The sequence below is a fragment of the Protopterus annectens genome, chromosome 3.part0 (assembly GCF_019279795.1).
Source record: "Protopterus annectens isolate FY-2018-M chromosome 3.part0, PAN1.0, whole genome shotgun sequence".
Classification (NCBI taxonomy): Eukaryota; Metazoa; Chordata; order Ceratodontiformes; family Protopteridae; genus Protopterus; species Protopterus annectens.
Window position 1 is genome coordinate 996,500,200 of NC_056731.1, and position 16,918 is coordinate 996,517,117.

The window sequence follows — 16,918 nt, forward strand, 5'->3', positions numbered from 1 at the left end:
GAAGTGTTTGCCAACTCAAAGAAACCAGGTAAACACCTTCTGCCACAGGATGGATGATTCCTGATTTTCTTAATGTAAAAACACATTAAAAGTAGCGGTCAGGTGCTGATTAACACCAAACAACTAAGTCCCTGCCTCAGTCACCCTTCTGCAAGGTGATTTAGAAGCAATCAGAAACTACAAACCAAACAGAGATGTGATGATTGTTTTCATAAAGATAAATACATGCTTTCAAAACGCAAAACAGTAACAATCACTGAATAAAACAAGTGCAAAAAATAAAGAAGATATGCTATCTTAGCCTAGATGTCTCTGAATGCAGTGGAAACATTTCTAAAGCATTGCTGAGCTTTGTTGAAGCGAGCATAGAGCTTTGCAAATGCACCTTATAGCAGACTGAAAAAAGCTGAAAACTAACTCCCATGCCCCTTGACCAATAAATGACTACACTTTGATCTCCCTGGAATGCTTCCCAACTCAGAGACCAAGTAAACACTTCTTGCAATTAGATGGACAATCCTGGAATTTCTTAGTGCAAAAGCACAGCAAAAGTAGCTTTAAAGTGCAGACTAACACCAAACAACTGAGTCCCAAGCCCTTTAGCTATTGAAACAATCTCACTTTAGGCCTCCCTGTGTATTTCCCAATTCAGACAGACTGGGCTGCCTATCTACTGCCACTACATTTGCTAGCCTAATCTTCTTAATGTAAAAAAAACACACTTTAGCTAACCAAAAGTGAAGTATGAGAAACAAATCTAACAAATAGCTACAGTTATTACAATGCGATTCAAAGGCAGACAAGCTAGCAATGAGATACACACTTTACAGAAATTTCAGAGTACACCAACAACCTAAGGGGAGGGCCTTCTCAGTTTCTTCTGCCAGTACCCAGTAAGATGAGCAGGGCACATAAGACTGGTGGAGCTCCTAGGTGCAGGTATACAGAAGATGAGACTGGGAGGAGCTTCTAGGTGCCTCCAAGTTTAAAAGGATAATAGGAAAGTGGTGGATGGGTGGGTGGGGAATAAATTCAGAAGAGACAGCGAGAGATAGTAAAACGCCATAAAATTAGAGCCCATATAGAGATGATTTAAACACCTAGGTATGGCACAGAAACCACTAGAAAAAGATTACAAACTATACAGCACCACAACTATAAAATGCCTTTAATTAATAGCTTTAAATTCAGATACAGAGCAAACACAACAGGAAACACAAAACTGATTTAAATGGTGTGATGTGCACAATATTTTAAATGTGGTTTAAATGTACTTCTCTGGCTGCAATGTGTAGTCCAAATGTTTTGTTTTCAAGCTTCCAAACTTCCAGCAGACCCAAGGGTAAGAAGGCTGACTGCTTCTGCAATGTAAAATATCAGGGGGTGGAGGTGGGGTGTAAAGCTGGGTCCAATTACAAGTTCTAGCTACAATTCAAACAAATGGCCAAAGCTAGCTTTTTTTTTAAGCTTGAAAAGTGACTACAACACAGAATTGGATAATCAATGCTAATGACTAACTTAACTCAAAATATACATTGGATACTGTCTGGAATGGGAGTAAAAAATGGAATGAGATTAAGGCTCAGAAAAATGAAGACGGATAGTGTAAAACCCAAATCAACTTATAGATGTAGCATCAGAATAGAGATAGTAAGATGCAATAAATTGAGCACCTTCTCAGAGGTAAACCTGCAATCCTACAAACTGCCAACTTATGTGCATCTCTTGTGTGTGTGTGTGAATGTTGCTAAGAAATTAATGCAAATACGTTACCACAGCACCAATAAACATTCCTAAGGTTGCTTGCTGTCATAATATTTTGAACAGTATATTTCACATGATGCATGTTCTGCTGTGCATTCATTTATTTGTCTATTAATGTTTGGTACTTCTGCCATTTATCATCATCTGAGAGACCCTCATCTGCATTTCCATACTGCCTTCTCCCCTTACACAAAGGAAATCCATTTATCCACACATACTGTGAACATTAAATTTGTTCACAAACTGCGTAAGTGAGGAAATGAGAGAAACTTAGTTTTATACAGCGCAGGCATATGATGTAGTGATTTCATGACTCATTCTGTTGGCAAAAGTAACAGGATAGTTACACTCCACTGTCAAGAAAAGTGGAGGGAGGGGCAGAGCCTAGATGGCCAACTGAGAGCAGTGAATTTTGAGAGCTCCATAAACTAGTATAATATAGGAACATTTTATTATTTTCAAGTTTAAAACGTGGTGAATGGGCAGGTGGGGAATAAATTCAGAAGAGTCAGCAAGAGATAGTAAAAACTACCAACCTGCATAAATATCTATTTTGGTGGAGATAAACAAAAACGTTCCCATCAAGTAACTTGGAGATAAATTTAATCACTGAATATGAACAACTCAAGGAATTCTCATCCAGATGATGCTTTGAAAAAAGAACTGCAATTGATGACATCTACCTTACAGGAACTATCTTTGAAGATGGATGGCTTTAAAAATGACAGAAAACCTCAAATTAAATTCTCAAAAACAGACTATTACTCTTAAGGAACTATTACAGTAACACCATACAAAAACAACAAATAAAGACTTCTCTAAATGACATTGAAGGGAGACCCAAAGAGGAAGAATTCCAAAAAGAATTTCTTATTAAACAGAATACATGGCTGCTTAACAAAATAGATGACTTAGAAAAAAGGGAAAGGAGACAACATAAGGATCTTTGGTCTGCCTGACTGAAGGTGAAGACATTTTCACTCTTAACTACCTGGATTCCTGAATTTTTAAACTTGAGAGGGGGACTTTCATTTGGAATTGAAAGGGCGCATAGAGCACTGAGAAACCTGCTTCTAACTCAAACAGTCCACCTAGATCCATAGTTATAAAATTTATTTCATTTCTGGATAAGGAACTAATATTAAATTTTGCTTGAAGTCAAAGCCTGATAAGATTGGACAATGATTATTCTTCCAGAATACTACAGCAAAGGAAAAAATTCTGGCCAATAATAAAACTGTTGAAACAAAACATTAAAGCACAGCTGGCCTTTCCACACAAGATAAAAATACTTGAGATGAGAACCTTTAATGACTTAGAAGAAGCTATTATATTCATCAAAAACAACAACAGTGTCTATCCCAGAAGAAATGGAATTGATGGCCCCTACTCTTAAAAGAATAAAAGAAACAAATCCTTGGACTGATGCTAGAAAGAAGAAACAAAAAACTGATTCCAAGATAGCCGTCCCAAAAAAATAACTCTTATAACTACAGCTCTCAAAGTATCAACTGATATGGTACATCACTTGTCATCTGTTTTTATTAAAAAAGGAGGGTTTCTTAAACTGAGAAACAGCAATAATGTATTCAGAATGTTCAGAGTCCAATAATTATTCACAAACAAAGGTAGGTCAAGATGGATTACTATTTAAATTACATACAAGCCAAACAAAGCAACATATAATACAAACACAGAAGTTTCCATCCCCCTACTTGAACTTAGTGAATACTTATCTTGTTCCTATTTCATTGATTTTACTTATAATAATTTAAGTAATTAACTAATTCAATAAGGTACCATTCATCAGAGTTCAGACTCAAATGTAACAAATTATCATATATAATAGCAGTAACAGCAGAGTGTTTTGAAAAAAAAAATGTTGTCATGGAGACTGATGCCTTCTTCAGTTAAAGTATGATTTAGAAATGTCATGTATATCCTGGTTAAATAATAGTAGCAAGCTATCATTATTCTGTCTAAATATAGTTAATATCAATTATGGCAAGTATGGCAGTTACAAGTGCTGTTTGGAGAATCCTGATATGGTGTGCATCTGTTTGCTCTCCATTCTTTTCCTGGCTGCTGCCTTGCTGAAAGGGAGAGAATTTAGGCTTGAAGTTGCAGTGAAGTGAAGCTTTGCTTTAGGTGTATCGTGAGCCTTTGGTATGCAGTACACAGACACAGATGCCCCAGGTTGCTATAGTAATGAAGATAGAGTAACAATAATGCTTAAAGGCTCTGAGGAGCCTCCAAGATGATTCTTGGCAATGAAGTTTTTGGTTTGAAAAAAATATAATAAAAGGCCCGTTTTAAACCACATACGCATATTAATGGTTTCCCAACACTTCGTTTAGCTCATTAAGTTGATTCTTGATAAAAAAAAAAAAAAAAAAAAAACTAAGCTCAATTTTATATTTAAAATACATTTTGGTCCAAATACAAAGGACTTTCATAAGAGTGGAAGTCTTGAGTTATTGTGAAAGACTATGAGCACTTGGTCTTGTGCAGTACCCTTTGCAGTGGTCTGGGAGGTAAGTTTGCTTGGACATGTTGGGCATATGGGGATAGCTGATTCTAGGGGTGTTTGGGGTTGCTGGGAAGTACTAGAGAGTCATGAGATCTCCTTCATGGAAATATCTGTGGGAATGGAAGGTGTGTTGAGTGGTTCACTGTCAAAGTGGCCACTGCATGGAACAGGCTGGTAAAATCGAACAGGACAAATATTGGTTTGGATATTTTAAGAACAGCCTGGAAACACCACATGAACTAGCGAATGGTATTCTGGCAAAACTGGATGGGCATTGTTGCCCATGCTTGAACTTCTGATGTGTGTATGTAAGGATGGAAATATAACAAATAAGAAACTAGAAGGGTCTCATAATTTAAAGTCTACGGACTGTATAAACATGCCTGGAAGGAGCTAATAAGAATAAGCATTATAGCTTGTGGTCTCTCAAATAACTAACTAAGCAACAGTCCAAAAAATACACCCAATAGTTATGTAATGTATATTTTAGTAAATCTAGACATAAAATATATAATCATATAAGATGAAACAGTCTGCTGAATTTAGATATTAAAGACAGGTTTTAATAACATGAGCTTGTGTATAATAACACTGCTGTCTTAACTCGTCACAAATGACATGCACTACATTGAACAAAGGGGGAGCATGATGATTTTCTTATACAAGTAAATATGCACAAGTCATGTAATTGCTTTAACTTGCACTGTAGTTTTTGTAACCCATCTTGACCATATACAATACTTAAGCAGTTAGCAAGTAACTAATGCTTTATACATGACATGAAACTGACAACGTTGTTCAAGAGAAACAATAGAAGACTGAACTTGAAATATCACAGAATGTAACAATCATATTCTGAACAAATATTAAATTGACAATAGACACTCAGTTTAATAACATAGGCTTGTATTTAATAACACTACTGTTTTAACTTTGTCATAAATGACATACACTATATTGATCAAGGGGAAGCATGATGATTTTCTCATAAGCAAATGCACACAAGTCATATAATTGCTTTAACTTGAATTGTGCTTTTGTAACCTATCTTGACCATACATAATACTTAAGCTGTTACTAAGGTAACTAATGTTTATACATGACATTAAACTGACAAAGTTGTTCAAGGGAAACAATAGAAGCCTGAACTAGGAATGTCACAGAATGCAACAATCACATTCTGAACAAACAGTATTAAATTGACAATCACTCAATTTAATCTTTGCAGATTAATGTTGTTATTCAAATTTAAAAAACTTTCAGTATATGCCATAAAATGGGAATTTATAAACATGGAAAGGGAATTTGCAATCAATCACAATAAGTGATTTTTTTGTTTTTAACCTATAATTTCACTCATTTTATAATAAGAAATGACAGATGTTTAAATCCTTTTGTGTAGGAAATGGGGGAAGATGGGAAAATGCACTAACTTTCATCAATGTTCACATAAAACAAACTTGATGCTTTAAGTAAGGCAACAAAGTTATTACTTAAATGCTGACAATGAAATATAACTTCTGATATATCCAGTAAAATATATTGTATTATAAAACATTAGGTATAAATATTTTTATACCAAGTATACCACACAACGAAAGCCAGATAAACAAAAAGATAGATTTATTCCTCTAGCGCCTTGTCCACAATAAGCCTTCAAGGAGTAATACATAGCAATATCTAAAAACCTTTTATAGTACCAGCTCTCATTAAAAAAAATCAAACAATTTATCAAACAATTAAAATATTAATTCAAGCAAAATTTAAAGTAACATCTATTAAATTCATACAATACTTTTCCAGCAACATTCTGTATTTAAACCCCTTGGAATTAATGTATCAAATTTTAAAATAAACAATGTTTCTTTTCTTAAAAGCTTTAATTTATACATTTCTTTATCTAGATATTTCATGTCTACCTGTTCCAGAATAGTAGCTTTTAAATGTTCTGTACTTTTTACCATCTATTTATATTAAGTAAAAAGTTTTGAAAGACTTCATCAAGAAGGACAGTACGATTCAGAAAAAATCCTAGTTAACTGTCAGTGGTAACATTAACCACTTTTTTATTTTGGGTGGCCGTGGTGGTGCAGCGGTTAGCACTGCCACCTCACAGCAAGAGGTTCTCCGGTTCGATCCTCGGCTGGGGTGCCTTCTGTGCGGAGTCTGCATGTTCTTCCTGTGGTCATGTGGGTTTCCTCCGGTTTACTCACACACCTCAAAGACATGCTGTAGGTTGATTGGATACTCTAAATTGGCCCTAGGTGTGTTGGTGTGTGTGTGTGTCCCTTAGGTGGAAGAAGGCTGGGCACCGGGCTGGCAACTCAACACCGTAAAAACTCCACTGCCAATCATGAGCGGACAGCTGATCCGCTGTGGCGACCCCTAACTGGAAAAAGCTGAAAGGTAACATTAACCACATTTTGATGTATTTCTTCACAAGGCCAGTATCAGACACAATCACATGGTGTGCAACACCGCAGCTGGCTGATGGCAGTAGCAGACCTGCCAATGATGGTGCCAGAACTCTCCTTCTCATAATACAGACTCAAGATATTGACACACTTTCACAAAGTGTACTGGCATGACCTCCCCACAGCCCCCCCAAACCACAGCAAATAAATAACTCTGTAGCCAATAACACAGGCTCACACACTCAGCATAATGAAACAATGACATTACAATGGGGGGGGCACCATGCACCTCAGCACCTGTGTCTTGTATACATTCTGAACCCCTAGACGACTACCCTTTTGGACGTGACATTATCCACTGTCAAAGTTGTATGCAGGGGTACAAAGCAAAGACATATTTCACTTTTAGCTCCAGAGACATGCAAGGTTTTGTCTGACCAGCAGCAGATGGACTGTGATATAGTTCAAATTTAGGCTACTGCCACAGCGAGTCAGGTAGAAGTGGTTAGAATGCTAGAGTGTATATATACATGCAAACACACGCATATATATATATATTTCTATATCTGTCTATCTATATGAGGAAATTCAATAGTACATGGGAATGATGGAGGCCAGCAACAATGCCATGATGATCCTCATGTGCAGTATGGTTACACATATGGCATCCATGCCAGCCTTCATGCACACAGTAGTAAGGAGGTACCGGACAAAGACAAGAAAGTGCCTGTGTACAGTGTAGATGAACAAGCTATATACCACATGTATATCAAAAAAGGGCTACAGTCATTCAGGTGTCCTTCTCCCCAAGAATACAGCAGTCAAGCCTTGTCGGCTTTCCATGACATGTGGTAGAACCTGTCAGTCAAGGCCTAGGTTGCACAGCACTCTAAGGTCAATAGCATGAGGTTCGCCTGCATCAAGCAGATCCTGTCATCGCAGCAAGTCACTATCAAACTGGCAGGCTAACTCTTGGTCACATTCTCTGCGACCATTACCCACATCACCTTTAGAGGACATTTTGTATGATACCTTCCAAAGCAAAGTTAAGGTCTGATAACACAAACATTACTCAGATGGAAGTCACTTTGCTGACGCATTGAACACTGCAGTAATTATACCTAAAAAAGTAAACAGACAATAACAGAAAATAAAAATATATCTGCAGCAGACATATGTCATTTTAAAAAAGAAACTTTCTCTCAACATGTAAATTCAAACTCAGCAACACTTCAGGGAAACACACAGTAAACCCTATGCATGTTTCGTAACACTTGCCCTTTTCCACTTCAAAGTCTGTCAGTATAACTAGCACTTGTCATTGACCACTAATACTGTACAAACGCTACTACCTTCTGAAAATGAACTTTTGTTTATGTTATAAGGGAAAACGTGTGATGTACAGTATAAGCTGATCACACACCAGTCAGAAAAGCTCTAAAGTAGCTCTTCATGTGTCAAATAGTCTGTGCAACTTTTTACTGTTATACAATAAATGTCATAGCCCATAGCTGCAGACTAGCCTCTGTCTCCTCACTTGTGCAGCCATGTATGAGCTTGTCAGAGGGTTTGCCCTAAGCTGGCCAATGTGGCTATCACTGGTGGACAAATATTAGAAAGAGCTGTACTGCCATCATTGGTGACCGGCTGTGGCAGTTGCACACAAGACCAATGCATAACTATACAGAATGCAGCAGGCAAGAGGCATCTTGCATGCAGTAGTAGACTCATAATAAAGGGCATCCCAACTCATCCAGGCAATGTAAATGGGCTTTAAGGAGGCCATATACTCAGTCAGTTATCCATGTCTGAAGTAGGAAGGGATTAAAGCACTCACCAAAAGCTCTCAATGACTGGTATCATTAGCCAAGATCTGAATGGGTAACCTGTGTCACCTGCTAAACAAAATAGGGAGAGGCACATAAAACAGTGAATGACTGCAAAATACTACCTATGCCACTCTACAGCTACAGAAATAACTATGGCTAACATAATAATAGTTTGCACTTAACAAGGTGACTACGGAGAGTCCTAACATGCAGAGAGAAGGTACAGTAAGCCAGAAGTGAGAATCATGAGCACTGCTAGGATGCTGAGCTGGCATGTTGGTGATGCACCCCCAAGCATTATACACTACCTGGCAGTCGATAAATGGTGGCCTTTTCTGTTACAGTACTCTCCCCAGTGGGCCAGATAAAACCCTTACCGCAATATGGGTGCAATCTATTAAAACAAGTGCCTTGTGAAAGCATGCCATTGTGTAGAAGACACTCATGGTACTAGTGCTGTCCTGAGGTGACACTGGGAAACAGATATAATGAATTGGAAGTCAGTACTCCAGAGAAATTTAGCACTTCTAGTTAAGACGTGGTCACAGATTTTTTTCTGATTCATCCAGTTTTATGGATAAGCTTTGACTGCCTGAGGCCTGGATAGTCTAGATAGCAGTGCTGCTAATGGCTGCCCCCTGACAGATGGTCCTAACATGAATGACTATTGGCTATTGTAAAAGTATTGTGGAGTATAAAATAATAAGACTCCAGTGGGACTTCAGATATTGATGCCTGACAGGATTTGATCTTACTGTTTTTTTTTTGCCAAGATTTTGCGAAGATATTGGGCATAAGCTTATGTTCTGGCAGTGGTAGGACCAGATGTCATAACATTGTTATTGGAAACACTTCTGATCATGGAGAATTTTACTGTATGTTAATGGTGGTTTCCATTTATTTATTTTTTATTTTAGCAGATGTCCTTGACAATACTATATAGTGAGACTCTTTCTGGGTTTCCCCTGGCATGCCACCTTTACTTTTTCTGCCCTCATTTTTTGCATGCGTGTGTGCGCGTGTGTGTATGTGATTCCAGCATGACCAAGTCTTGTTTCTGATGTTTTTATCGGGCTTTGGTGTTGCAGTCATCTACTTTACTGATGTTCTTCTTGTCTGCGTTCTAACACTCCTCTCCGTAGAGAACACTTTTAGTGCAGATTTTGCACTGATTTTTGTAGATTACAAAACTATTTGGACACAGAAACTGCATCCTTCTAAGTCAGATGGGGTAAATGTTATGGCTGATTTTAAATGTGAATTGCTCCCTAGTTTAAGTGGCTTGGGTATGTTGGTTTAGATTGTTCATTTTCTTCATCTCTGTTTTTGTTGCCTGGGAGAGGAATTTGGCTTAGAATCCATATTATTCCTATAACAGCTACCAAGGCTATCTTATGTGCACACCCACCCTCTGAAGGAGACTGCTTTCTTTCATTTATTCCTAGCCCAAGAAACATCCCTGGATAGTGCAGTTATGTGTAGAGGAGAAATTCTCAGTAGCATGGGTTAATGGAGTCAACTCTGGGGGTGTCAAGAAATCTGATCCAACACTCAAGTGATAGCCTAATATTCTGTTCCTGGAACATAGCTGGATGTGCTCATTGAATTAGGTGTTCGGGAATTTCCCAGCAGCTTAAACAAGCAGTGGCTGACTACAGGCAACCAAACTGAAGGAGAGGAATGTAACCAAGCTTAGATTAAATAGATACAATAAACTTGCTACAGATTATAAGTCAAGGGGTGATTTTTTTCCATCACACCTTACATATACCAACCAATAATCTCCTGGCCAGTGGCTTTGGTAGATACCTAATTTGGTTAGGTGACATTACTGGGGACATTTGGGTGATGAGGAATATTTATGCCCAGAACAATGATGACATGCCACTTTTCAGTCAATTTTTTGACATGGTTAGAGACCACTCTGCTATTATGGGTGATTTTAAACAGGTCTATATTAGATTACCGAAGTTTCAGAACTTCGAATACCATATGGTTGGCACCATATGATCGAAGTTCTGAAACTTCGAAAATCTTAAAAAAAAATAAAAAAAAGTGCTTTAAGCAGGGGGGCAAGCCCCCTGCACCTCCCACACCCCCTGCTACTTAAATATACCAACTCTGAGATTGCGCTACAGTGTAGGAAAGGGAAATCTTCCCTTTCTGCACCATTCTCTATTAAAGTGTGATGTTGGAGTTGGCATATTTATGTAGCAGGGGGGCTTACCCCCCTGCTAAAACGTTTACTTTCTTTTGTTTTTTTTTTTTTTTTAGATTTTCAAAGTTTCAGAACTTCGGTCACATGGTGTCGACCATATGGTATTCGAAGTTCTGAAACTTCGATAGTCTAATATAGCCCCGATTTTAACTTAGTTTTGGATGCTGCAGTGGATAAGTTATATTATAAATCTGAGCATCATGGGAAGACCCAAGTTTCCTTGAGGACTGGATGGGTAAACATGGCTGGACTGATGTTTGGAGAGAGATGCACCCAAATGTTAACAAACCTTCCTTTTCAAGAAATGTGGGAGTCCAGGGTAGTAGAATCAATGTTATGCTTATTCCTTCCAAATTATGGCATATATGTGAAGGTTGTGCAATGCACGAAATCTCCCTCTCTGACCATACCCCAGTCTCTTTTGGTTAATGAGGTGCTGGAGTGTTGGAGGTTAAGAAGTCGATGATGATCCCATTTTCACTGGACATATCCCAAAGAGAAAAAGGAGTTATAGGTTCATAGGTTCTTACTAGGCTATCTGCCCGAGGGCATTTACAAGCCTAGCCCATAGTTTTGTGGCTTACGCCACCCTTTTAGTATGGGGAACTATACCCATTATTTTGCTGTGCCTCTGTCGAGCAGTGACACTGAGGTAATCCCTGGGGTATATCTGCGATCTCCCATCCATTGGTCAAGATTTCTCTTGAACAAGGCCAGCGAGGTGCTCTGCCTCACATATACCGGGATTTTGTTCCACAGCATAGGGAGTCTTTGGGTGATGAATCTATCCCTCCAGCACGTCCTATTAATAGCCGTGTCAAGGTTCAAGTCTCTCGCCCTTGTGGCTCTGGTGGATCTAGATTTTTTGAGGTGAAGCATATTCATCAAATCTGGGTTTGACATGGCCTTGTATGTTAGGCAAAGGTCACCTCTGAGCAGGCGGTAAGCGACTGAATAGAGCTGGAGTTCTTTCAGTCGGGCAGCATAGGACAGGTGTTTGAGACCCTTTATCCTTTTGGTGAGGAACTTTTGTGGCCTCTCAAGCTGCTGCAAGTGTCGGGTCAGATACATTCCGAATGGGGCATTGTACTCAATCATTGGTCTGATGAGTGATGAGTACAGGGAGACCATGACCTCCCTTGATCTAGATGAGAAACCCTTCATGATAAGGTGGGCAATGTAGAAGGTCTTCCTAACTACTTTGGCTACATGGGTGTCGAATGACAGACTACTATCAACTTGGGTCCCCAGGTCCCTGATAACTTCTTCTGTGCTCAGTGTGCTCAGTGGATTGCCACCTATTTGGTAGCTAGGGGTAACCTTGTTTTTCCCCGAAGGGTATGACTATGCATTTTTTGGCATTTAACTTTAGGCCATGGCTCTGGCACCAGTTATCCGTTTCTGTGAGACCCTTCTGAAGGATATCTGTGTCAGATGTGTTTTCTACTATGGCGCCCAGTTTGCAGTCATCTGCAAACTTTGTCAGCCATAACCCTCCTGTGTTTGCTTGTACTTCGGAAAAGTAGATGCCAAACAAGAGTGGGCCCAGGACTGAGCCCTGTGGTACACCACTTGTGACAGGCTTTGAGTCTGACATGGCGCCAGCAACTCGGACCCTGTGTGTTCTGTCACTCAGCCAGTTTGCAACCCATCTTGTGATGTATGGGTTAACATTTAGGCTGATGAGTTTTTCAATGATACCCGAGTGGGGTATTGTATCGAAGGCCTTCGCCAGATCGAGGTAGGCTGTATGGACAGCCTTTCCCTCATCAATGGCTTTGGTGACTGTTTCGAAAAAGTCAACCAAGTTTAGAAGGCATGATCTGCCTTTGACAAAGCCAAACTGGGATGGATCCAAAGTCTGCAAATTCCCTATGTCTTTATTTATGAGGTCTATTATGATCCTCTCCATGGCTTTGCAGATAAGGCTTGTCAAGCTAATGGGCCGGTAATTTCCAGGGTCGGTGGAGGCACCGCCTTTGTGAAGTGGGACCACAGTTGCAGTGCGCCACTCCCTGGGTACGTATCCAGAGGTAAGACTATGATTAAACAACTGTCCTAGCTGTGGGTTTAGTTCCTCGTTGAGTTCGTGGAGCACACAGCCGGGGACACCATCAGGTCCCATGGATGCTGTGTTTTTTGCTTTGGAGAGAGCAGTTCTCATTTGGGCGTTGGAGATGTTTGGGGGGCTGCAATCGCTTGGTATAGATATCTCTCCTTTTGGGAGTTTGCACTGAACCTGTCAGCCAGTATGTTGGCAATGTCTGTAGGATCAGTAATCTTCACATCATTTTGAACTAGTTCTGAACATATCTGGGAGTTTCCTCCCAGGTTTCTAACATAGCTAAAGAAGGCCTTACGATTGTCTTTTGAGTCTTTAGCTATTTTTCTCTCAAAATTTGCTTTGGATGATTTTATGAGAGCTTAGTTTTTTGCTTATAGTGATCAAGGGTGTCTTACCTTTTAAGGATTTTGCTCTATCTTGTAGTAGCTTCCTCCTTTTGTTGTAGAGTTTATGGCTGGGGTCCACCAGACTGGACGCTTGCCTTTGGTACAAAGTCTTTGTTTTGCTTGGGATTGCCTTATCCATGCAGTCCTGCAGGTGCTGGTAGAAGGCATTTGTAAGTGATTCAGCGGCTTGAGTACTGTTTTCCGCCAGCTCCGGGGCCTTAAAGGAGACCACACTAGTCTTTAGAAGTGTGAAGTCGGCTTTCGAGAAGTTCTTTACTGTGGTCTTTTTTATTTCAGGTGGGGGTGGGATGAGGACCTCCAGCGAGATTAGTTTGTGATCTGATCTCACCAGTGAGGGGTATACTTCCGGTGTTGAACATTGTGCTCCCATGTTCGTGATGATGAGATCAAGTATGTTGTCTCCTCTTGTGGGGATGGTGACTAGTTGTTCCATGGCATTTGAGTTTATGAATTCCAGGAACTTTTGGATTAACATACTCAGATATTTTCTAAAGGAACTTAATGGGTTTGGGGACCATGAGAGCATGTTGGGAAGGGTGCAAAGTGGCTATTAGAGGGGATATATTGGAATAGGAGGATTACAAGAAAAAACTGAAGAGGGGCAAACTGGTGGATAAAATAAAGGAGATCAAATACTTCAGGTTTTGCTAATTGCTGACAATGAAAATGGAAGATTACAAAATCAAGAAATGATAATTTGGACTGAAATTACATACAAGAAATATGAAGGGCAGAAGTGGAACTCGCAAGGAGGGGACAGTTTTGGTGGTTAAGTAGGGAAGGTAACTCTTGGTGTATGGCATGGTTCTTAAATCAACGGCCTTCAAGGAGTGCTATCTCATTCATTGAGACCAGTCAGCCTCACAACTTTCTGAAGAAGCTGGGATTAGAGAGGCCTTTCTGCATTAGTGTACTACTTCCTGTGTCACATGCAACAGGGATAAGCCCATTACTTGGATATATTTGGCAGCAAAATTGTTCCTGGTGAGCCAGAATGATAAAAATAGATTAGGCCTGGGTATCTCAGTGAGGAGGTACTCCAGATGGTATCTAAGTTAAGACCATGTAAGGCTCTGGAACAGGATGGGTTCCCTCCAAAATTTTATAAGCTTGGTGAGGGGAACAGAGATATGACAAATCCTTACAGATTAAGGATTTATACTCACACAGAGTGACAACGTTTTCTTGTTATTGTTTGGAACTGTATTATTTGAGTTGGAAAGCCACCTCTCAACCTGGGATCAAAAATCTGGACAAGGCCCATGAAAAATAGGTACAAATCTGTGCGCTGATTAACATAATTTGCATACATAATTATGTAACCCCGCCCACTCAAATGGAATCATGGGATACCAACTTTCAAACACAAACTGAACAGACAACCAAAACATGGCACCAGAGTCCCCCTGCAGCCATACCAATGTCCCATTACCTGGCTATTTCGCCCCATTTGCCATAGACACTAATGTGTGCATACTGCTTTGCTTCTGCAATGATTATTTGGATTTTACTTTTACATTTTACTGTACAGCAATGCAGGCGCACTAACATCTGGTAAACAAAGCAATACTGTCTCACAATGAAAATAGGCTTAGCATTAAAACTTCTCTGTCCTTGAAACTTATATTCATTGAAACAGCATTGAAACCCACACCACATCCAAAGAAAATGCATCTGGCCAGTGGTGGATAAAGATCACCTTTGGGCCGTTTTCAAATCTTCTGCCCCTTGCACACAAAACAAGAAACATACATGTGTTCTTTCTTTTGATAAACCTTCCAGACTTCATTAATTCCTTGTATAACACAACACACTTGCGAGAACACATTTTAAATTTGTCAGAACTTTTTTCCAGTAGGCTGTACTGTAGGCAATGAAACAAGACACATTAACCAATAATGACAAAACTGCCCAATTCAGAACATTTCAATCATAAAAGCCTACTTTCACACTATAAATAGAATGACAGTAGTGTAAGCCATAGGCATCTTGCACAGTGTATTGTACTTATTTTCAATTTCATTTTTGGGGGTGGGGACAAAAGTTCAAAAAACCAAGGACACATTTTAAACATTGCTTGTATAATTTTGAAAAATTGCTAGAATAAAATGTTGTGTTACCAACATGCATTTCACTGGCAAGTTTTGAATCCAGGACCCTATGCACTACAGTCAGAACATACCAGTATGCCAAATCAGCAGCTTCCTGAAACACAGGAAAACTGAAACTTAATGGCTATCATTTAGTGAATTCATCTCTCACCTCCCATAGCTCTCAACCTCTTAAGCACAAAAAAACATTGACAAAGCCAATAATGGGGGAATACATATTCAGTTCTCACCATAGCTCTCAACCTTTTAGCACAAAAACCCTGGACAAACAAAGCCAATAAATTAGGGAATACAAATTCAGTTCTCACATCTCACCATAGCTCTCAACTCTTAACACAAGAAACCTTGACACAGCTCATAAGTGGTGGTGGCTAGGGACTTACCAGGGACACATTTAAAACATTGTGTGTATAATTTTGTAAAGTTGCTAGAATAAAATGTTGTGTTCACCAATTCACCATGCATTTTACTGGAAAGCTTTGAACCCAGGACTTTATGTACAGTATTTAGAAAATTAGACCAGCAACCTCAAATAGGTACTACACAAAACACGTTCCAACTGATTTAAAGAAACTCAAATGACTGGACGACATCATTCTGAAATCTGAAAGGAAATTGTTTTTGCAGTGAAAAGTTATTCAAGACACGGTGACGGGTATACAAATAAAGCCCAAATCAGCTCCAAGCCTGCTCTACCTTCTGCCTCATCTCCTTTGAAAGAACAGTAATAAATCCCTGCTAAGACAGTCTTCTTACACACAGATATGAACATTCACTAGGCTGGCCCAAGTGCCACTCGGCAAGACAGCCGATGCCAGAAGTCCCACGCTGCAAACATTGTCAGCACAGTTTAACACACGCCACCTTCTTCAGCCTCGACAACGTACTTCCTCTAACTCTGACAGTTCTGAAATGCCGTCAAAATCCTCTCCACAACGCACAGCTAAAGCATATACCTTAACTCGACCCGAGAAGTGTAAACACGACATGCTTTTCTCGGCTTTTTTAAGGGGTGGTTTCCTACCTGACTTGTTCCCGAATGCCTGAATGCTGCCCAGAATCCATTTGAAAACATCTTAGTTAGAGCGAGCCGAGAAGCTGTTTCTGAACTTCGAAGAAGAATAACTTCGAACTGGCAGATGGAGCAGCTTAATGCTTGAAACTTGTTTCTGAAGCGCTAAAGCGTTCATTTGAACAACCCGCTAACTGCTCACACTCGCAGATCACGGGGAAAACCGGAAATGTATCCTTGGAGCACTTAAGCTCAATTCCGACAGGCTGATAGCCCTGGTGGTGCTGACGTCATCACGCACGTGGTGACGTCAGTGCAAAATAAAAAACGTAGGGAAATTTAAAAATAAAACAAGAACTAAAGCTGGGAAAAGTCGGAAATGGAGGGGTGCCACTCGTTAATCGTGGCACCCCAGTATTTGGACCCAAAACTCGGTAAAATCCGAGTTATTCGGTACAGTTACACATATTCAGAATCAAATATAAAATAAAAAAAGATATATTCCAGGAGTATATTTTTGCTGCTATTACGTATTTTAGTTCCTCAGAAAAGGTACATTAAAATCTAT

At 39.5% G+C, this 16,918-nt stretch overlaps 1 protein-coding gene across 4 annotated transcripts in view; it reads right to left on the bottom strand.

Annotated features, from left to right (window-relative positions):
- TEDC2 (tubulin epsilon and delta complex 2) overlaps nucleotides 1-16,619 on the bottom strand; it is a 1,244,333-nt gene extending 1,227,714 nt beyond the window's left edge. The window contains exon 1 of one of the 4 annotated variants that reach the window (XM_044065295.1): nucleotides 16,363-16,619. In XM_044065295.1, the coding sequence (XP_043921230.1) occupies nucleotides 16,363-16,413 (51 nt within the window). In that variant the 5' untranslated portion in view covers nucleotides 16,414-16,619. The remainder of the gene's footprint in view (nucleotides 1-16,362) is intronic. The other 3 variants (XM_044065294.1, XM_044065296.1, XM_044065297.1) reach the window with 3 other exon arrangements.
- Between the last annotated feature and the right edge of the window lie 299 nt (nucleotides 16,620-16,918).